We start from the raw sequence: 24,558 nt of genomic DNA on the forward strand, positions 1-24,558 counted from the left end.
GCTGACTACAATGTGTATGTTACATACCCCTAATGCTTGAGAAGGCATTTTCAAGGCAGTCTTGATTGAGACGATTTGTTAACAGGAAGGACACCTGATGACGTTGGCGAAGATCAGACCACAGCATTTTCAGGCACAAGATGTTGTGTTGCCAGCCCTCAACACATGGAAGCTGCTTCTTGTTAGAGTTAGCACCGACAAGCTTCAGACGTGGGAGCCACTCCAGACACTTATCAAAGAATGGAAAATGGGCAGATGCATCTGAAATTGCACATTTGAGCTTGTGAGAATCTTTCAGCTGTTTGGAGTTAAAGCAGTCAAAAAGGCCATTGAAGTTCTCACAGAATCGAGCAGCCGCCAGATAGTTTTGCTGATGCTGGCCTGTAAGACCCTTTATGTCTGTCAGAGTCTTGATTCCAACAGCAACTGAATGACTCAGCACCTGTGTGGCTAACCTTACCCGCATGGAGGCAAATGGAGGAAGATGGACATGTTTCTTTGTTAGCCTGCAGCACAAACGGTACTTCTATACTCTTCGACCGTACTTTGTGGTCGTAATTCGCATGTCGTGCTTGTAACACAGGTGTTGTGAAAACAAGTGTTGTGTCTGTGAACTGTCATAGTCGTAAATTTTGGAGTTGTATTCTAACAAACACAGAAAATCTCGTATCTGTATCTGTCGTGGCCGTAGATTTTGGAATCCAATTCTGACAAAAAATATAATAACATAGGCCTACAATAGTTTTAAATTACGCACGAGAAAATTAAAATTACACACAAATGCTTTGAGTTATGTACAATTATTTTTGACAGTGATTTTATTCCATATTTATATAAAGTACAGAAACTGGTGACTGACAAAGACTTAATCCGAAAACAGTTTTGTTCTGTTTAAAAACACACTTGTATTTATTTTAGTCTGTAGAATGCTTTCTGCTCATTTATTTGAATTACACAATTTACTCAGCATTTATGAAACGCTTCCCTGTGGGTTTTACAGTCTACATATAGTCCAGTATAAGCGTGTTGTTCAGCATGTAATGGTATATCATCGCCAGCAGAGGGAGCAGAGCGCTAATGTTTAGTTGCAATATTATTATGCATTATTATAATGTTGCCAAAAAAAAACACGTTTGCTGAAATCTCTTTTTCATGAGCTGACAGAAACATCAGTCCCAATACAAACAGACAAACACCGAATACATGGGACAAATGTAATTATGTAAATACAGGAGGAGCTCTGACATCACTGTAGTTCAGAGATTCAGAGAAAGTGAAACTAATTTGATCAACAACAATATGGACGCTATGAACTAAACTCAAACTCTTTAAACAACAGAATACTGAGTCGTTCAAAGACCCCTCTGGACACATCTGATACTCACAGGTAAATTACAGAAATATAAGAGAGATTGTCCTGAACAGGTTTCTAATGGAACTGATCTGGTTTAGTAGGGTTTATGTCAGACTGGAGTGAGTTGAACAGAAGTCAGATACTCCACTGCTTTAGTTGTTTACTGCACTGAAACTGTATAAGAATTGTATTAACAGTATGTTATTTGATTGGTCATAATGCAAAGTTTGGTGTTTCTGTCATTTAGTCACAACATAAAGGCTAAAGAAACAGGAAGTAAATGACCTGCAGACAAACTGAGCACAAACGTGATACATATATACACACAGTGTGCATACTTATTATGCAACATATGCTTTTATTTATTAAGTTAACTGTTGAATAAGTACAATACTACAAGCAAGTGTTCAACTTTATTTTGTTCTTAAAAATGTCTCTTTTATTTTGTTCTTACAACTTTTTCAAATATGTGTGTGTACAATTATTCAGGACTTTTTTTATCTATCAGTTATCTATTTCTTTATTTATCAAGAATGTTTAAACAAATTTTTAAAAATAGAAAACAAAATACAAAATTAAAATAATATCTTAATGTCCTTTCAAAGTTTTAAGCAGCCAATATAACTAATCCATAGAATTAGTCAATGTCTTGATTTGTTCTCGATCAGTTGATGCTGTTTAAAGTTGTGTACTGTTTTCTCTCAATGTAAATCTCATGCTTAAGAAGAGCCTACAAGTTATCAGTTGGGTTCAAATCAGGGGAGGAAGGGGACCAAGACTTTATTCTGTCATCTTTGAAGCCTTTTCTGGCAAGACAATCAGTGAAATACTTGAATGCATGTGGTGGAGCATTGTCCTGCATGAAGACTATGGTCTTTCTGGATGATGCTGACTGCTTCTTGCACCACTGTTTGAAGAAAGTGCCTTCCAGAAATTGTTAATAGTTTTGGAAATCCATTTTTAGTCTGTCTGCAACCCCAAAAGGTCCAACAAGATCATCATTACTAATAACAGCCCACACCATTACACCAGCACCCCCTGACCACTGTGCTGACGTCTGACTCGAGCTGGTGCTCTGTGTCCATCATTGAGCCAACCACAGGCCCAGCCGTCTGCTCTATTAAGTGCTACTCTCTTTTTATCTGTCCATAAAACCTGATTTTGAGTTTTGTACGAGTATTGTATTTTTCTGAAAAGCATTTTATAATTTTGACATTTCAGCATCAATTAAGTCTCCTCTTGTTGATTTTTTTTAACCATTTTTACCCATAGCAAAAATCTGCCTAATAATTACCTACATCTGAATTTAAAGTGTTTGCCACTTTAAGCTACACCTTTCCTCATTAATAATTGCACGTCACCTGAAAATGATTATTCTTGGTCACTTTAAAAATTAATGTGGTTTGAAACGTGCTTGGAAAAATACATGATCAGAATATATTATATATGTATTTATATGTGTGTGTGTTGTTTGTTTTGGGGAGGGGGGGGGGTATGTTCTTTCTTTAATCTAAACAGCAGGTCATAGTTTCAAATGAATTATTTAATTTATTATAAATATTGATTTAGTTCAAGTGATCTAATTTGGTTTTGAGGCTTAAAGGGAAAAAATAACTTTTACTGAAAAGTGCATTTGTTTGTTTTTTCTTGAAAAGGCTTTAAGGGGGAAAGAACAATGGCAGAATCTTCACCAACATCAACAAAAGCAAGAAAAAACAGGAGACATAGTTTTGAACATGTACCTCCATGTAAGTCAATAAACCATTAAAAGAATGAGTGCATGAACTACTTTTACTTTTCTAGGGTTAATGTTGTAAAAACTGTACATGATCTTATATATATATATATTGGATTTTCTTCAAAGGCATCACACTTTGTCTGTAGACACTGTTTACATTAATCATGAAATTATTTTTTAACAGTATTGAAGGAGTTCACACTAATCCTAAATAATGTCTCTTCCCAGCAATGTCATCCTCCAGTGGTCCTCTGTCTGAGGATCTTCAGTGCTCTATATGTCTGGACGTGTTCACTGATCCAGTCAGCACTCCATGTGGACACAACTTCTGCAAGACCTGTCTGAATAAGTGCTGGGACAACAGTCAGACCTGCAGCTGTCCATACTGTAAAGAAACATTCAAGCATAGACCTGATCTCAAGATTAATACCACACTCAGAGAGCTTGTAGGTCACTATAAAAAGAAAACTCCAGAGAAAACAACTGATGTTCTGTGTGATTTCTGTGAGGAGAGAAAGCTGAAAGCCCTGAAGTCGTGTCTGGTGTGTCAGAGCTCTTACTGTGAAACTCACCTGGAGCCTCATTTGAGAGTGGCAGGTTTGAAGAAACACAAACTGATGGATCCTGTGAGTAATCTGGAGGACTATATATGTCAGAAACATGAGAGACCTCTGGATCTGTTCTGTAGAGATGATCAGACATGTGTGTGTTCAATCTGCTCTGTGAAAGACCACAAGAACCACAACACTGTTCCTATAGAAGAGGAGAGTCAAGAGAAGAAGGTAGAAGTTACTAATTAAACTGTTTTTAAGGAATCATATCTTGTTTGATCTTGGGAAATTAAAGTTTATTATGAAAAGATGTTGCAAGCTTCCTCAGAAGACAGTAAATCTGTGTTATATGTAACAGTAAATCTGTGCTATGTTGTTCTCAATCTATAGACTGAACTGATGAAGACACAGAAAGATCTGCAGCAGATGATCCAGAACAGAATCAAAACGATTCAAGACATCAGACACTCAGCAGAAGACAGAAAAGTGAGTTCATTTAATTGAAAGTAAATATGAATTTTAGATCATTTAGATGCAGTTTTAAATATGCAGTCCGGCAACACTGGGACTTTTTATAGTTTGTGTCTCTCCGCTTTCCTTTGTCCTGTGTTCAAGATAGACTGTCAGTCTGTGTATTGGGGTGGGAATTTTACAACTTTTCGCAGGTTACATTATTACACCAGTAGATGATGAGAGATAAAGTTTATTCCTTGGTTGAGGGATTATGAAACCCCATTAAAACATTAAGTGTGAGCAATAGTAACACTGATTCTTGCAATAGAGATTATATACTAAACTGCTGGAGATGATGGAGGAGCAGCAGAAAGCAGCAGAGAAACAGGAGGAAGAGCTGATTGAAGAGCTGGAGCAGGAGATCACTGAGCTAAAGATGAGAAACACTGAGCTGGAGCAGCTCTCACACACTGAAGATCACCTCCACCTCCTACAGGTCAGTCAACATGATCTCTCTGATCAATCATAATGCAGTATATGACACCAGAACACTCCCCATGCTGAAGGATTTCTCCTCTCTCCTGCTGTAGATTCACTCATCCCTGTGCAGCCCTACAAACACCAGGAACTGGCCTGAGATCAGTATGAAGACTCATGAGAGTCTGGAGACTCTGAGGAGAGATCTGACTCAACTGAAGGACACTATAGATGAGAAACTCACACAAACTGGTACATCAATACATACATTGATCAGATAGAAACGTGATTATGTTTTCTATTCGTTAAATATAGCATTAACTATACAGCAAAAAATATATATTTTCCAATATATTTCTACATTTATTTCAAAATATACACAAAAATAGCTAAATATATATTTGTTAAAATATATTTCAAAATATATTTACGTAAATATATTTTCTATTAATATATTTTTGGCCATATATAAATATATTTTAAACCTCTATATTTTGACCTCTGTATATTTATGTCCAAAAAAAAAAAAAAAAAAAGCATTTTCTTGCCACAGAAATATATTTATAAATATATATTTTGGTATATGATGGTTGAAACTAAATATATTTACTGTTTCAAAAATATATTTCATTGAGCATGATCCTTCAGAAATCATTCTAATATGCTGATTTATTATCAATGTTGGAAACAGTTGTGCTGCTTAATATTTTTTGGAACCTGTGATACTTTTTTTAGGATTCTTTGGTCAATAAAAGTTTAAAAAGAACAGCATTTATTTAAAAAAGAAAGGTTTTCTAAAAATTGACACTACTGTTCCAAAGTTTGGGGTCTGTAAATTTTTATTCTTTTTAAGAAATGTATACTTATTTACCAAGGATGTGTTAAATTACTAAAAAAAATTTTGAATAAATGTTTTATTTTGAATAAATGCTGTTTTTTAAACTTGTTATTCATCAAAGAATCCTTAAAAAATATTTGGCAGCACAGCTGTTTCGATCATTGATAATTCTTAATCAGCATATTAGAACAATTTCTGAAAGATCATGTGACACTTAAGACTAGAGCTGATGTAAATTCAGCTTTGCATTACAAGAATAAATTATATTTTAAATTATTAAAATAAAATTTTTATATATTGTAATAACATTTTGCAATATTACTGTTTTTTTCTGTATTTTTGATCAAATAAATGCAACCTTGAGGAGCATAAGAGATTTCTTTAAAATAACATTAAAAATCTGACCGACCGCAAACTTAAGCAGTAGTGTATATTTAGCATACATTTCAAATATATTTTTGCCACAACAAAAAAAATATATTTGTTGCCATATGTTTTCTTGTCATTAGTGTCTAGAGAGCTGAAGTGGATGCAGCAGTATGCAGGTACAGTGTGACTCTATACTACACTAGTTTACATTCATACACTCACAGCTTCATTACTGCACTACAATAAAAAGAAAATTAAATATTAAAAACAGCATCACAAAATGTGTGTATTGGTAGGTTGTGATGGATATTCTCTGTTTTCTCAGTGGATGTGACTCTGGATCCTGATACAGCTCAACCTGAACTCATCCTGTCTGATGATGGAAAACAAGTGAGAGATGGAGACATTAGACAGAAACTCCCAGACAAACCAGAGAGATTTGATACATGTGTCTATGTCTTGGGAAAGGAGGGATTCTCCTCAGGAAGATTTTATTTTGAGGTGCAGGTGAAGGGAAAGACTGAATGGGATTTAGGAGTGGCCAGAGAATCCATTAACAGGAAGGGAATGATCACACTGAGTCCCAGTAATGGATACTGGGTTGTGGTTCTGAGGAATGGAAATGAATATAAAGCCTGTGATGATCCTTCTGTGTCTCTGTCTCTGAGAGTGAAGCCGCAGCGGGTCGGTGTGTTTGTGGATTATGAGGAGGGTCTGGTCTCCTTTTATGATGTGGAGTCCAGCTCTCATATCTACTCTTTCACTGGTCAGTCTTTCACTGAAAAACTCTATCCATTTTTTGGCCCATCCTTAAACTATGGAGGTAAAAACTCAAGTCCACTGATCATCACACCTGTCAATGATAATAAATGATTTTAAACTCCTCATATGAAATACAAGATTAATATAATTATCTTTATAATTACAAATAAAAAAAATTGGTGCTGCTGTTTTTTTGTTTTTTTCATTTATTTTTCAATTTTTAAAGTCCATATACAATAACTACATTATTATTTAAATATGTAATGTAAATGTATAATGCTGTTGAATAAATTGTTTTTGTTCAACGCCTTTTTCTTTCTTTTTTCATCTTTATCTGGACAAAGTAGCCTTGATAAATTGTTAAATCAAGGCAGTTTTCCATCTTCTGTGATTTTACTGTGATACACTAAATGGTAATACCTATATTAATGTATAATAATATATCATAGAACTGTATGATAACTATATTCATAAACCACAGTATGTGCTCAGTAATTTAAGCTAAGTATACAATAATATTTAAAACAAAAAAAAAATAGTCAGAAATGTATTAGGTTCTATTCACAAATTTGAAACCTTATAAGAAAATTCAGAGAAAATATGTCTGTAACATGAATGCTGCAAGATGACTTACATGCCAAATTCTATTTAAGAATGTATTCCAAATGACATTCATGGGTTTACTGTGCTGTGAGTGTTCGAATCAGCAGTAAATATGTTAATCTTTCAAATCTTAAAAGTGAACAACTAAATTAATCGTAATTTTATTAGTAACATATTTAAATATATTGATATAATCAATGAAAGTCTTGGCTCTCATTGACCCACCACATGAGATGCTCTTATACTAATAACTTGCTTTTCTAACCAGTAGGACTTTTGCTGATTGTGTCTGTCCATTTGAGACAATTTAATATTTACAGAAGAGTTCATTTAATTAAGATAGCTATATATTGATCCTAGAATTAAGATGTTCAAAAAAATAAACCATGACTAATTGTAGTTCAATTTAATTTAACAGTTGAGATGCTGACTGACAGACCTAATCCAAAAACACTTTGTACTGACCACTTCCTAATATTATGTCTTCAGAATGTCTTCGCCTTCATTTATTCGATTCTTTATAAAAACATCAAGAACTCGGGATTTATAAAAAGCTTTTCTGTGTATTTACAGTAGGCCTGTATTTAAAAACGTGTAATGACACAGCAGCGCCACCAGAGGGAGCAGAGCGCTGCTTTCAGCATTAGCCTGTTTACAAAGTATTAGCTGCACAGCGAACAGTGAACCAGTCACAGATAAGAACATTAATGAACATCAGGTTGAAGAGCAGCTCTCAGCTTTATGTGTGTAGAACCATCAGAGAGACAAAAATAGAGTTTCTTAGAGTAGACAGCACATAGATGGCCGATGACATGCACTGACCCACAATTCCCTGCTTCTATGATGAAAAAAAACAGCATATGCTGAATCTTAGATGCTGGTTTAAACTGGCTATCTCTGGTCTGAGCAGGAGCTAGTTGCTTAGGACCAGCTAAAACCAGCTTTAACCATCTCAGGACCAGTTTAATCCAGCTCAAACCAGCACCCATGCTTCAAAACCTACCTTTTAACTGTCTGTCTCTCACACCTGTACACTGGCCATAATGAGTCAGCTTTTTATTTTTTATGATTTCAGCAGACAGGACAGTAGAGAATGACAAGAAAGAGCGGGGAGGAGAGTTGGGATCGGGATTGGCAAAGGACTGCAATTCTACACTGCAAAAAAAGGCTTATCTTAGTATTTTTGTCTTGTTTCTAGTCAAAATAGAAACCATAGACGAGAAACCTGGGCAGAATCAGAAAAAAAAAACGTAAATGAAACTTAAAAAATCCATGTATATAAAGCCATAAACGAGAAACCTATGCAGAAGCCGAGAAAATTATAAATAAATAAAAAAATGTCAAAAAGGCCGAAGCCATAGAAACCATTGCTTAAAACAAGACTAAATATCTTATGTAATTTTGCTTATCTAGTAAATAAATCTTAATTTTTATTTTTATTTATTTATTTATTTATTTATTTTTTGACTAGAATCAAGACAAAGATAGTAAGTAAGACAAGGCTTTTTTTGTAAGTGTATATGTCAGTGTTCTAACCCCTTAGTGTTCCAACGTTCCACCGGCGGAACGTTTTGCATTGAGTTAAGTTTGACAGGAACACTAAGGGGCTAACCACTAAGCTATCAGCACCAACATTCAGTCAAACATTTAATGGATAATATAAATTATGATCACACTCAATGTCACTTTTTTCACATTCTACTTTGTTAAAGAAGAAGTGTTATTATGGATTGTGGACACATATTTTTGCAAGAAGCATCTGTTTGAAGTTTAAAAAAAATAAATCTTAATATTGGGGTTGTTTCTTACAAACACAAGCTTTTCACTTCTCAAGACATTAACTGATGGACTGGAGTGTTGTGGATTATTGTGATGTTTTTAATCAGCTGTTTGGACTCTTATTCTGACGGCACCCATTGACTGTAGAGGATCCATTGGTGAGCAAGTGATAATGATTATAATAATGATAAAGTGATTATCCTTCCCTAACCCTTTGTGCGTCAAAAAAAAAGAAAAAAAGATAACACACAGGATAGGTGCAAAATGGATAAAAATGTCCATGTCCAAAAAATGTCATAAAATTTTTTTATTAATATATTTTTTTTCCACTTTCACTGATGTTGATTTTTAACCAGCATCTGTTCTATCCACAGATACCAAACATTCATTCATTTTCAGAATTGTAACCCTTTAAATGCTGGTTTGTTTATATAATGCCACAGGTGTTTTTTTTTTGTTTGTTTTGTTTTGTTTTTTGTGACAACAACAAAAAAGAACAACAACATAAAATCTGAGGCATTTATATGTTTCATGTAGTGTTAGAGTTTTAAAAAAATGTATATTTTATTACAATCTAGTAAAAAATGGTAAAAATGTCAGATTTGAAGCCTTGCCGATAGAATGAATGCCTATTAGCAAATATTGCATAATTTTATAGTCAAATGGTCCTGGGTTAAAAAATTGCAATGTGGACATTTTTATCCTTAAGGTCCTGAGTGTGAGTATTTTTTTGTACGGAGGGTAAAGTAGATTGTATGAAGGAAATGGGGGTGAAATATAAACATTTCAATACAAATAAACACCTGAGCCAAAATGTATGCAGTTGGCATTAACACAGACACACTTATAACAAAAAAACAAAACTGAAATGGACAAAAATGTATCACATGTGTATTCATTTATCATAATGTAATACTGTATAGCAATGAGCCGTTTGACACGCTGCCCATAATTCATTAGTTCCATGTGTCGACCCGTCTGAGAAAAAGTAGATTTGTCACAGCAGATGATATCAGAAGCTCTCAGAATCAGGAGGTCTTGAGCCGTTCTACATCCAGTCATGAGTGTGATGCATTGTCACATCCATAATGAGCAACTGCAGATGTATTGTGGGATTCTTTATGACTTCTGGGAATGAACACTTTAGAGTATAAACCAGGAATTAATGATCTTTGATCCACACGAGATAAACTTCACCCAGCCAAAACCTGACACAAATTAGCAGTAATTTAATACAGAGCGCCTGTCTGGAACCATAGAAGCACTTTAGACGACTGAAATACGCCATGTTTGTGTATGCATGTGTTTGTGTGTGCGTCTGTCTGTGTGCACAATAATTGCAGACTGATTGCTCTCAATGGTCTGTCCAGTGAAGACAACAAAAAAAGACTTACTTTGATCATATCTTCAGTTCCGTGCAGACAGTTCTGGGTTTGATGCTTGTTCTGCAGAATTTGGATAGGAAGTACACTAATGTAGTTTAGCATTACTAAAGATTATCGGAGTGTTAACATATTTCATGGAAAAGCATCACCACATTATAGTACCACAATGCATTGGCTTTTACTTCTCTGCATGTTTCTATAATTGTGGTTTCCTATATAGTACACAAACAGAAGCTTGGCAGACATTTGGATAATTTTGGATAGAAATGAGTAATGCCCTGGCATAGCAATTTATTTTACACGCATACCGTAATATATTCAATCCAACAGTCGCAATGAAATACTGCAAATTAAGTAAAAATACAAACTTTGAACCATATGACAGACACCTAACCAACAATCACAGGAGCAGCAGCATAAATTAAAGGAGTAGTTCACTTTCAGAACAAGAATTTACAGTAATGTTCTCATCCCCTTGTCATCCAAGATGTTCATGTCTTTCTTTCTTTAGTTGTAAAGAAATGGTGTTTTTTGAGAAAAAAACATTTCAGGATTTCTCTCCATACAGTGGACTTCTATGGTGCTCCTGAGTTTGGACTTCTAAAATGCAGTTTAAATGCAGCTTCAAAGGACTCTAAATGATTTCAGCCGAGGAAGGGTCTTATCTAGTGAAATGATTGGTTATTTTCTAAAAACATTTACAACTTATATACTTTCAGTCTCAAATGCTTGTCTTGTCATGCTAGTAAATTGTCTGTTTGTTTGTTTGTTTTTTTGTTTTTTATCGTTTTGTTAGATAAGATTATTTTTTCCTCGGCTGTGATCGTTTAGAGCCCTTTTGCATTTTGACACCGTATAAGTGAATTATATGGAGAGAAATCCTGAAATGTTTTACTCAAAAAACCTAATTTCCTTATGACTGATGAAGGAAAGTCATGAACATCTTGGATGACAAGGGGGTGACTAAATGATCTGTAAATTTTTGTTCTGGAAGTGAACTACTCCTTTAAATTTTTATGTGTGAAGAGAACTTGCACAACATTGTGCAAAGTAAAATAGTTTGTTCAGATGACTCAGTTTGGAAAGTTTGGACAACATTTGGACACGCTTTGAACAAATACTTATCTAAGAACAAAACTTTTTTTAGAAACATGTTAGAGTATTTTTGTTCAGTTCACACAATTTAATAAACCGACGCCTTTAAAAAACTTTATTCAAGCTACTTTATTTGCATTTGTTAGACAACAACTGTTAGAATTTCTAATAAGTCTAAGTGTTTTTCTTTAGATAAAGTGTGAGTTGCACAACATTTCTTGTGAGCATGAAGAGCGTGCCGGCTCTCGGTGAGGAGCGGAGCTGCTGCTGATTGATGATCTGTGCTGGTGGGAGCTGTTAGCTGGAGAATGATGTTTGTTGGCTGGCTGTGGTCACATCCATCTGTGGATAATTCATCTGGAGGGAATCCAGGTCTGTTACAATGATGCACTTAAACCTGTTAAGCTCCAAATCCCAAATCTAGGACAGCCAATAGCTCAGAGAGTCCGTCTGATACCTCACACTCCACTGTCACACCACTCCTCTTTAACTCTGCACGAGTCAATACTGCGGCGCCACACGGACAGACCTCCATCACTCATGATCTGACGCTCTGCTCGCCGCCGTCTTCTGCCATGTGTGTGTAACATTAGACGCTTTTTCCTGTGTGGACTGTCCTTCCGTTCTCATGGTCTGAGCTCAGTTTGGACCCACTGTTCTATCTATCTATCTATCTATCTATCTATCTATCTATCTATCTATCTATCTATCTATCTATCTATCTATCTATCGATCTATCTATCTATCATTATGTCACTCTATCATTATGTAGCTATCTATCTATCTATCTGTTGCTCTATCGTTATATTATATTATCTATCTATCTATCTATCTATCTATCTATCTATCTATCTATCTATCTATCTATCATTATGTCACTCTATCATTATGTAGCTATCTATCTATCTATCTGTTGCTCTATCGTTATATTATATTATCTATCTATCTATCTATCTATCTATCTATCTATCTATCTATCTATCTATCTATCATTATGTCACTCTATCATTATGTAGCTATCTATCTATCTATCTGTTGCTCTATCGTTATATTATATTATCTATCTATCTATCTATCTATCTATCTATCTATCTATCTATCTATCTATCTATCTATCTATCATTATGTCACTCTATCATTCTGTCGCTCTATCGTTTTATAATTGTCTATCTATCTATCTATCTATCTATCTATCTATCTATCTATCTATCTATCTATCTATCTATCATTATGTCACTCTATCATTCTGTCGCTCTATCGTTTTATAATTGTCTATCTATCTATCTATCTATCTATCTATCTATCTATCATTCTGTCGCTCTATCGTTTTATAATTGTCTATCTATCTATCTATCTATCTATCTATCTATCTATCTATCTATCTATCTATCTATCATTATGTCACTCTATCATTCTGTCGCTCTATCGTTTTATAATTGTCTATCTATCTATCTATCTATCTATCTATCTATCTATCTATCTATCTATCTATCTATCTATCTATCTATCTATCATTCTGTCGCTCTATCATTCTGTCGCTCTATCATTCTGTCGCTCTATCGTTTTATAATTGTCTATCTATCTATCTATCTATCTATCTATCTATCTATCATTCTGTCGCTCTATCGTTTTATAATTGTCTATCTATCTATCTATCTATCTATCTATCTATCTATCTATCTATCTATCTATCATTCTGTCGCTCTATCGTTTTATAATTGTCTATCTATCTATCTATCTATCTATCTATCTATCTATCTATCTATCATTCTGTCGCTCTATCGTTTTATAATTGTCTATCTATCTATCTATCTATCTATCTATCTATTTATCTATCATTATGTCGCTCTATCATTCTGTCGCTCTATCATTCTGTCGCTCTATCGTTTTATAATTGTCTATCTATCTATCTATCTATCTATCTATCTATCTATCTATCTATCTATCATTCTGTCGCTCTATCGTTTTATAATTGTCTATCTATCTATCTATCTATCTATCTATCTATCTATCATTCTGTCGCTCTATCGTTTTATAATTGTCTATCTATCTATCTATCTATCTATCATTATGTCGCTCTATCATTCTGTCGCTCTATCGTTTTATAATTGTCTATCTATCTATCTATCTATCTATCTATCTATCTATCTATCTATCTATCATTATGTCGCTCTATCATTCTGTCGCTCTATCGTTTTATAATTGTCTATCTATCTATCTATCTATCTATCTATCTATCTATCATTATGTCGCTCTATCGTTTTATAATTGTCTATCTATCTATCTATCTATCTATCTATCTATCTATCTATCTATCTATCTATCTATCATTATGTCGCTCTATCATTCTGTCGCTCTATCGTTTTATAATTGTCTATCTATCTATCTATCTATCTATCTATCTATCATTATGTCGCTCTATCATTCTGTCGCTCTATTGTTTTATAATTGTCTATCTATCTATTTATCTATCTATCTATCTATCTATCTATCTATCTATCTATCTATCTATCTATCTATCATTATGTCACTCTATCATTCTGTCGCTCTATCGTTTTGTAATTGTCTATCTATCTATTTATCTATCTATCTATCTATCTATCTATCTATCATTATGTCGCTCTATCATTCTGTCGCTCTATCGTTTTATAATTGTCTATCTATCTATCTATCTATCTATCTATCTATCTATCTATCTATCTATCTATCTATCTATCTATCTATCTATCATTATGTCGCTCTATCGTTTTATAATTGCCTATCTATCTATCTATCTATCATTATGTCGCTCTATCATTCTGTCGCTCTATCGTTTTATAATTGTCTATCTATCTATCTATCTATCTATCTATCTATCTATCTATCTATCTATCTATCTATCATTATGTCGCTCTATCGTTTTATAATTGTCTATCTATCTATCTATCTATCTATCTATCTATCTATCTATCTATCATTATGTCGCTCTATCATTCTGTCGCTCTATCGTTTTATAATTGTCTATCTATCTATCTATCTATCTATCTATCTATCTATCTATCTATCTATCTATCTATCATTATGTCACTCTATCATTCTGTCGCTCTATCGTTTTATAATTGTCTATCTATCTATCTATCTATCTATCTATCTATCTATCTATCTATCTATCTATCTATCTATCTATCATTATGTCGCTCTATCATTCTGTCGCTCTATCGTTTTATAATTGTCTATCTATCTATCTATCTATCTATCTATCTATCTATCTATCTATCTATCTATCTATCATTATGTCGCTCTATCGTTTTATAATTGTCTATCTATCTATCTATCTATCTATCTATCTATCTATCTATCTATCATTATGTCGCTCTATCATTCTGTCGCTCTATCGTTTTAAAATTGTCTATCTATCTATCTATCTATCTATCTATCATTATGTCGCTCTATCGTTTTATAATTGTCTATCTATCTATCTATCTATCTATCTATCATTATGTCGCTCTATCATTCTGTCGCTCTATCGTTTTATAATTGTCTATCTATCTATCTATCTATCTATCTATCTATCATTATGTCGCTCTATCATTCTGTCGCTCTATCGTTTTATAATTATCTATCTATCTATCTATCTATCTATCATTATGTCGCTCTATCATTCTGTCGCTCTATTGTTTTATAATTGTCTATCTATCTATTTATCTATCTATCTATCTATCTATCTATCTATCTATCTATCTATCATTATGTCACTCTATCATTATGTAGCTATCTATCTATCTATCTGTTGCTCTATCGTTATATTATATTATCTATCTATCTATCTATCTATCTATCTATCTATCTATCATTATGTCACTCTATCATTCTGTCGCTCTATCGTTTTATAATTGTCTATCTATCTATCTATCTATCATTATGTCACTCTATCATTATGTAGCTATCTATCTATCTATCTGTTGCTCTATCGTTATATTATATTATCTATCTATCTATCTATCTATCTATCTATCTATCTATCATTATGTCACTCTATCATTCTGTCGCTCTATCGTTTTATAATTGTCTATCTATCTATCTATCTATCTATCTATCTATCTATCTATCTATCTATCTATCATTCTGTCGCTCTATCGTTTTATAATTGTCTATCTATCTATCTATCTATCTATCTATCTATCTATCTATCTATCTATCTATCTATCTATCATTATGTCGCTCTATCATTCTGTCGCTCTATTGTTTTATAATTGTCTATCTATCTATCTATCTATCTATCTATCTATCTATCTATCTATCTATCTATCTATCTATCTATCTATCTATCTATCTATCTATCTACCTTTTTATGGCCTATAACAACAAAATCTTCACCTTCAGACTACTCAAAACTTTGAAAGATTTCAAAGTTAGTTTTGCTAAACTTTGCATTTGGTTGGGGAAAATGTTTGGGGGAAAAAATTCTTGTAATTTGTAAATATTTTAGATCTACAAATACATCTGAGCTGCAATTATGCGCCACTTCAGTTCAGATTCCAGAATTTTTTAATCGGAATTTAAATCCACAATACTTACTGTGTGCGAATGCTAGGGTGTTGCTATGCAGATGCCATTCTGGGGGCTGAGGATGTTTCTATAGGTTGTGATTGTTAGTGTGTTCTAAACTCCTCCTCTCTAATATTCTGCTCTATACAGTACATTTGGCTCGAGTCCCTCCTTCAGAGTAAAACCATTAGTCTGATAACTTCAGTCTGAAAACTGCAGCCAGATGAATGTTGCAGGGAGTTTGCTACTCAGGGTTTGTTCAAAACACTGCCTCTCAGTTAGAGCAATATTAATAGTGATGCTTAACCTAGCAAAAACCACTAATAAAGTTGAAGACAATCTGTAAAGTGTCTCTGGCGCACAGCACAGGTCTGAGCAGCAAATAAAAGCTCCAGGCAGCAAAAGTGATGGCAGCGGGCCACGGGGCAACTGCCTGATCCCTGATTTTTTACAGCTTGTCCTGATGTAGGGAAATAGTTTGCATTTTTGGAGTCGAGCCTGGACTGTGGAGGGCAGAGACTATGTGTGTGTGTGTGTGTGTGTGTGTGTGTGTGTGTGTGTGTGTGTGTGTGTGTGTGTGTGGGTGTGTGTGTAAGAAATGAGCCGTGTCCAGAGATGGTGAGATCACCAAGCTGGCGCCAGTTATCAGGATACCATCTCAGACTGACCATGATCTTCACACACACACAAACCTGTTTACCTGGTTATGATAGTCACATTATCCAAAGTTGACTGCTTTTATGCTCACTTCTTCGCTGTTTATAAAGTCAAGTGTCTGCATCAGTTACAGCTATAGTCGTGTGTTTTTCATTCACAGTGATTTTTTCCTCGTCAGATCACAGTAGATCATCATAAACAAGCTGACAGCCGACTCGTCCATCTCAGCTGCTTGATATTAAGTGATCCTGAGACATACTAAAGTCACAGCCAAATCATCACGTCTGATGGCTCAATCATCATGACACTGTGATACAGTTACACCAGCTGAAAGATCATTCAGATCTCCAAAACACTTTCTCATTGCTGTACAGTGCTGTAAACAGATTGGCTTTTTGGCATGAAGAATGAAGATTGTGTAACCTTGTGGATAAACATCTGGAGTAGTGAATTAAAAGGTTGTAGGTTTGACCCCATAAGGACTGTTTAACGTGTTAACCCCACTTAAGGGTCATTGTCTCTGTAGGAAGTACACCGTTACTCACTTTGTTTGAAGAAAAAACATCAGTTAAATGGAACAGTTGTATGTGGTGAGGTAGTGCACTTCTTATTGTTGTTAGCTAAAACTAAAAATATTTTAAATGCATTTAATTAAAATAAAATATATGTCAATTAAAGTAAAATAAAATATTTTAATATGGCCCTAGTGAAAAATAAATATATTAAAATGTATTTTAAATACATTAATTTCATCCTAAGTATACTACAAATACATTTACATATTATGTACTTAATAAAAATACCCTACAATTGTACTTTTAGTATACTAAACTGATATATTTAAAGTCTGCTAAATTAGAACAATTAATTTTGCACTTAATGCACTTTAATTGTGCGGAAGTCCAACCAAAGATATACTTGTGTTTGTTTGATTGTGCTAAAATGGAACTATTGCAAGTATACTTTAGGTACGCTTTAAATAGTTTGCATTTAAAGGCCAATATTATTTAAAGATCATACAATCCTCATCAATAGTGACATTAAAATATTTTAGGCTTAATATTATGAAACGTGCCTTGTGCACAAGTAGTAATCCAAATAAAGTTTTTATATCAGTAAAATATAAACTAAAGTATAAAATAAACTAAAAAGTAAAAAGTATAAAATAAATGCATTTTAAATAATTACTTTTGTACTATATTAATAATTTTCAATAATTTATTTTATTTTGTGACATAATGTGGGCATAATGCAGTTGAAATCAAAAGTTTATATACCTTGCAGAATCTGTAAAACATTAGTTATTTTACCAAAATAAGAGGGATTGTACAAAAAGCATGTTCTTTTTTATTTAGTACTGCTGACCTCAATAAGATATTTTACATCTTTCAGATTTTCACATATTGCCCACCAGAGAAAAAAAAAAAAAAAATAGTTCAATTTATAAAAAGAACCCCGTTTAAAACATTACATCCCCTCAATACTTTTTTACTAGGGTATATTAATAATTTTCATTAATTTAATTTCCGTTGAGTTTGAGTTAATGTACTAACTAAAAGTTAAGGTGAAAGAAAAATCTAAATAGACATTTTAAAAATAGAAACTGATTAAACTGACAAATACATGCAACAAAATTGCTACAAATTTTGCTAGTAAAATAATGAATGGATTAATTGTAGTAAATAACACTACACAGCTATGGAATAAGAAAAGCACTTCAGCATTTCAAGTATGTTTGCATTTGAGTTGAAGTACTTTACTAAAATGAAAACAATTAACAACTAAAACCGAAATAAAAAAATTAAACTAAACAAACAAATAAATTAAAAAAAAAAAATCTAAATATTAATAAATACTATAATTACTGTATTCATTGCACTAAAATAAGACAGATATTGAATAACAGAAAGGGCACTTGTGGTGAACAGTGACAGGATCAATCTATCTGAGGTGTGAACAAACAGATTCATCCTGTCATAAAATGATTTTGCATGCAGGTACATCAATCAAAGTAGTTTGTGTGCAAGCAGAACTTCTCACATAAAACTTTATGTATGCATAAGCAAGAGCTAAAAATACAGTCATTTGAATGGTTATCAAAAACCATCTGTTCGTTCGTCTCTTTGATTGTTGATTAGAATGTGAGAGTGGCTCGCAGCTCTCGTTCGACAGCACTGATCATGTCAGCACACGATTATGTCAGGAATCCATGTGTGTGTGTATGTGTGTGTGTGTGTGTGTGTGTGTGTGTGTGTGTGTGTTTATAAACAGGAATCACATGATGTGTGTGCTGTAGGGGATTTGTTTAAAATCAGATGAGCTTGATCTCTGTCTACAGGCGCCTGACGCCACTGTGACTGGCATGTCTCGTTTTATCTGTTGAGTAACACTTACAGGTGTGTGTGTGTGTGTGTGTGTGTGTGTGTGTGTGTGTAATGTAAACCTATGAACCTGCTAACCCTTTGTGTTTACTTGAAGTAGATGTGAATATTAATGTCAGATGATGTTATTTAAAATGATATTTTAGGAGTGTAGATGGACAGATGAAGTCATCCTAGTACAGTTGCATTAAAATAACTGCATACGGGAATGTATGAACAAGCCTCGGGGTGAAATGCAGCCGAAGCACCCAATGACCCTTACGCTACATGCATGCTCTACAGATTTTTCAAAGTGTGTAAAAACTAAATCAGCTCCTCATGTGATAGTCAATATTTAGTTCTGACTTACATAAGGAGAGTTTCACTTTCACAAACCGGACACACAAACCTTGTGAACTGGACCAAAGCGGCAGCACATTGTGTACTTGCACTTTTTATGCACTATGCAGTCGCTCCAAAGGTATTTAGACACTTAAGTCACACTTTAAAGCTGTCTGAATTCATCAGATAGCTAAATACATCCAAGCAAGTGGCATTTCATGGAAAGGGAAAAGCACAAGCACATTTCTTGAGAAAAACAATTCACTAAAAATAGTTTGTTCGATAGACTGATTAGCATTCCCATTCATCTCAACTGATAAACTAAGTCTCTAAACGATGCAATTTAAATGCAATTAGTGAATGACTGTCAATGGACTGTCAAATGTTCTGGGATTTTAATGAGCAGTTGTAACGTCAACAATGTCTCATAAGCAATCGCAGTTATAATATAAAATGATCCGTGGGGTATTTTGAGCGGAAACTCAGCACATTTTGCCAATATTATTAATATTTTGTAACAAGGCGCATAATAGTTGAAATCGAACATTTACATACTGTACATCTTGCAGAATCTGTAAAATGTTAGTTATTTTACCAAAAATAAGAGGGACCTTATAAAATGCATGTTATTTTTTATTTAGTACTGACCTGAAAAAGATATTTCACTGAAAGATGTTTACATATAGTCCACAAGAGAAAATAATTTATAAAAACTACCCTGTTCAAAAGTTTACACCCCCTTTATTCTCAATAGTGTGTTTTTTTGTTTAGTGATAGTTGTTCATGAGTCCCTTGTTTGGCCTGAACAGTTAATCTGCCAATGATACCTGTGAAATCCTTCAGGTTCTACAAATTCTTTGGTTTTTTAGAATTTTTGTGTATTTGAACCCATTCCAACAATGACTGTATGGTTTTGAGATCCATCTTTTCACACTGAGGACAACTGAGGGACTCATATGCAACTATTACAGAAGGTTCAAACACACACTGATGCTCCAGAAGGAAAAACCATGCATTAAGAGCCGGGGGTGAAAACTTTTGAACAGAATGAATATATGCAAATTTTTCTTATTTTGACTAATATCATTTTTTTTTTTTTCATTTAGTACAGCCCTTTGGAGGCTACAGAAGATAGTTGTTTCCCAGAAGACAAAATAAGTTAAATTAACCCTGATCTTCAAAATCCAAAAGTTTCAACCCCCTGGCACTTAATGAATTGTGTTTCCTTCTGAAGCATCAGTGAGTGGTTAAAACTTCTGTAATAGTTGAACATGAGTTCCTCAGTTGTCCTCAGTGTGAAAAGATGGATCTCAAAATCATAAAGTCTTTGTTGGAAAGGGTTCAATTACACAAAATACACACATGTCTTGTATTTACCAGCAGTGTATGTTTAAAAACATTGAGAAACCTTACTGTCTTATTGTGGGTTAAATAACAAGCATTAATACTAGCAACCTTTTCTTCCATTGTTTCAAGTCAAGTTTCTGAACACCTATTGATGCATAAACATGGACTTTACCAAACCTTTCTGCAGTTTAGTTTCATTTAATGCTCTTTTTGGGCAGGTTTTGGGTCCTAATGTACTCTAATCTCAATTTCTCATCATGTGAGCCTTTAAAAAAAAAATGGATCCACAGAAAGGCCAAGATCTCTATCACACCCTTCAACATGAACACACACCCTGCTACTCCCACATCCAGTGGCTGCAGATTGACCTGACTGTGCATTCAGATGGAGGGAGTGGAACAAAAAAAGAAAAAAGCAAGAGAACTCCCACATCAAACAGACAAATGACTGGAATTAAAATTTCCAATGAACCCATGACAGAAACTTCCAGAAACGCTGAATGCAAAGCTTTAGGCAAACATTACAATGTAAAGAGATCGATGTGTGCGCAATGGCTTAAACAGAGAGTTCAGGCTCCGTTAGCGGTGCTGAGGTCAGTCTTGTCATTTGTATTCATTGTCTTTTTTGATGAAAGTCTGGATATGTGTACAATTGAGCTGGCGGTATGTGAATGTGGTTCAGTTTCAAGATTAAATTTAGGTCAGTGTTCAAGAAAGTGTTCAGAAGATGCATTAATGTGTTTGTATTTTAATCCTCATAAAGGTTTGCAAGTGCAGAACATGCAGTAACACTAAAAGATATCCGTCATCGAGTTTGTCAGTTCAGTGCCTGCAGGACACGTTTCCTAATTTCCTGAATGTGTATCCAATCCAGAATTACCATTAAACCCGAGGGTGAATTCCTGTCCAGTCGGGAATGATGCCAAATGATACTTTTCAGCATATTGCAATGTAAACGCCAAATGTGTCTTTGTATCTGGATAAATACTATATTAGACTTGTACCATGGCCCTGGTTGCTAGGGAGTTCTGGGTGGTTGCTAAAGTAGGTGACTTTCTAGTCCAAGTCAAACAGGCCCAATGCCAAGACTGATGAGGTGATATTCTGGTAACACACACCTCTTCTCAACAAGCTGCGTGATTTAAGGAATCAAGCATGTCAGTAACACATGCAGAATGAATTATGTGCAGGACTTCAATACTTAGTGATAGAGGTTGTTCAACACATTAAGCATAAGCAATAGAGACTGAATGTTTCTTAGAGAGACAAACAGAGAAATGTCATGTTTTAAATTATTGCTTATAAGTCATTGATTATAACACTTTCTGAAATTAATTAACTAAACAATATTTTTTTTCATTAGTAATGTTTGTAACACAAATATTAAAAAGTATAAAATAAATATTTGCAATAAAATGCAATTAGAATATACATTAGCAATAGAATAATAAGTTACATTATAGCAACAAGTGACTGTCTTTGTAAATGAGTCATTGAATCATTAATCAATTCAGCTGATTCATTCAGGAATTAATCATTAAGGTACTAAATGTTAAGAGAGTCATTAAAACAAATGTTCAATTAATTCATTCAAAACACTAATACATTCAGGAACAAAACAAGTTACTATTTTTATCAGAGTAATTTAATCAGTTCATTCAAAAATACAATTTATTCAGAAAAGTAACAAGTGACAGTCTTTTCATTCAAAAAATTCATTCAAAAACACTGATTCATTCAGACAAGAAACAAGTGACTATCTTTATGAAAGAATCATTAAATCATTTGTTGAACAGATTCATTCAAAAACACTGATTCATTCAGACAAGAAACAATTGCCTACATGAGAGAATCACTGAATCATTTGTCCAACTGATTCATTTAAAAACACTGATTCATTCAAACAAGAAACAAGTGACTATCTTTATGAAAGAATCATTAAATCATTTGTTGAACAGATTCATTCAAAAACACTGATTCATTCAGACAAGAAACAAGTGACTATCTTTATGAAAGAATCATTAAATCATTTGTTGAACAGATTCATTCAAAAACACTGATTCATTCAGACAAGAAACAAGTGACTATCTTTATGAAAGAATCATTAAATCATTTGTTGAACAGATTCATTCAAAAACACTGATTCATTCAGACAAGAAACAAGTGACTATCTTTATGAAAGAATCATTAAATCATTTGTTGAACAGATTCATTCAAAAACACTGATTCATTCAGACAAGAAACAAGTGACTATCTTTATGAAAGAATCATTAAATCATTTGTTGAACAGATTCATTCAAAAACACTGATTCATTCAGACAAGAAACAATTGCCTACATGAGAGAATCACTGAATCATTTGTCCAACTGATTCATTTAAAAACACTGATTCATTCAAACAAGAAACAAGTGACTATCTTTATGAAAGAATCATTAAATCATTTGTTGAACAGATTCATTCAAAAACACTGATTCATTCAGACAAGAAACAATTGCCTACATGAGAGAATCACTGAATCATTTGTCCAACTGATTCATTCAAAAACACTGATTCATTCAAACAAGAAACAAGTGACTATCTTTATGAAAGAATCATTAAATCATTTGTTGAACAGATTCATTCAAAAACACTGATTCATTCAGACAAGAAACAATTGCCTACATGAGAGAATCACTGAATCATTTGTCCAACTGATTCATTCAAAAACACTGATTCATTCAGACAAGAAACAAGTGACTATCTTTATGACAGAGTCATTGAATCATTTGTTAAACAGATTCATTCAAAAACACTGATTCATTCAGACAAGAAACAATTGCCTACATGAGAGAATCACGGAATCATTTGTCCAACTGATTCATTTGAAAACACTGATTGATTCAGGAAATAAATGAGTGACTCACTTTATGAGAGCAATTGAATCATTTGTCCAATCAATTAAATAAAAAATACAGTTTATTCAGGAAAGTAATAAGTGATATCTTCATGCGAGAATCACTAAATCTGTCCAAACGATTCATTCAGGAATCAAACAAGTAACAGAATGAGTCATGGAATCATTTACTGATTTGTTCAAAAACACTGATTCTGGTTTGCTAGTACGATAACTTTGGTAACTTTTGACCAATAATACCAACAATTAAAGTAAAAATGTAGAAAGGGTCCAAAAATAGATGTCACTTTTTGGGTCACAATTTTAAACCATGGTATATATATATATATATATATATATATATATATATATGCATGTATGTATATGAATTTAGTGTTTCAACTAAACAGTAATTTTGGTAATTAAAATGAGTATTACTGTAGCGAATTATATATAAATGTAAAAATGATGGAATTATTGTGTGATTTTAGTCATTTGATTCTTTCAATATGTAAATCTATTGTTAGAAATGAGTTTATCTAACATTTTTACTATAGCATACATTGGGATTTGTGCCTCTAATGCTTTATAATAAGTAACTGAGTGAGCACTAAAGTGTCCCCTATTTATGGAAAGCAGCATGTGTCAGCAGAAGGGAAGCAAAGTGAGGTCAATGTGAGCATCCATTATCTCACTGATTTCTGCGTTTACTCCCTTAAACACACACACACACACACACCAGAGGATGATTCTGCGCACAAGTATGAGAACATCACTCACTCCTTCATTGTTTGCAACATTCAGTATGAAACTCAGTATGAACTGTGACCTTGATGACATCATGAGAACTCATGCAATGAACAAAACTGTACTTATTTTAATTGAAATATGTGTTTTACTGCGTGTGACTGTTTTCTGACCTTTCAATTAGAACTTTTTTCAGTTGGTTTTCATGTTTTTCATCATTTGTGTTTCTCTTCAACAGGAATCGATGCATTAGTTAGACATGCCAGAAAGCACTTAAAACGTCATCCCCATAAATCTGTGGTG

General features: G+C 33.6%; 1 protein-coding gene across 1 annotated transcript; it reads left to right on the plus strand.

Moving 5' to 3' along the window:
• Positions 1-1,267: 1,267 nt before the first annotated feature.
• On the plus strand, positions 1,268-6,847 carry LOC141346535 (E3 ubiquitin-protein ligase TRIM39-like). Its single transcript, XM_073851424.1, has 8 exons — positions 1,268-1,387; positions 3,010-3,102; positions 3,321-3,874; positions 4,034-4,129; positions 4,425-4,592; positions 4,687-4,825; positions 5,921-5,956; positions 6,106-6,847. The coding sequence occupies exons 2-8, from the start codon at positions 3,030-3,032 to the stop codon at positions 6,651-6,653; spliced, it is 1,614 nt and encodes a 537-aa protein (XP_073707525.1). The 5' UTR covers positions 1,268-1,387; positions 3,010-3,029; the 3' UTR covers positions 6,654-6,847.
• The last annotated feature ends 17,711 nt before the right edge of the window (positions 6,848-24,558 follow it).

The sequence above is a fragment of the Garra rufa genome, chromosome 12 (assembly GCF_049309525.1).
Source record: "Garra rufa chromosome 12, GarRuf1.0, whole genome shotgun sequence".
Classification (NCBI taxonomy): Eukaryota; Metazoa; Chordata; class Actinopteri; order Cypriniformes; family Cyprinidae; genus Garra; species Garra rufa.

Coding starts and splice junctions, on each gene's coding strand:
- LOC141346535 (XM_073851424.1), top strand. CDS start 3,030: ATGGCAGAATCTTCACCAACATCAACAAAAGCAAGAAAAAACAGGAGA. Junction 3,103..3,320: donor TTTTGAACATGTACCTCCAT/GTAAGTCAATAA, acceptor GTCTCTTCCCAG/CAATGTCATCCTCCAGTGGT. Junction 5,957..6,105: donor GTGGATGCAGCAGTATGCAG/GTACAGTGTGAC, acceptor CTGTTTTCTCAG/TGGATGTGACTCTGGATCCT.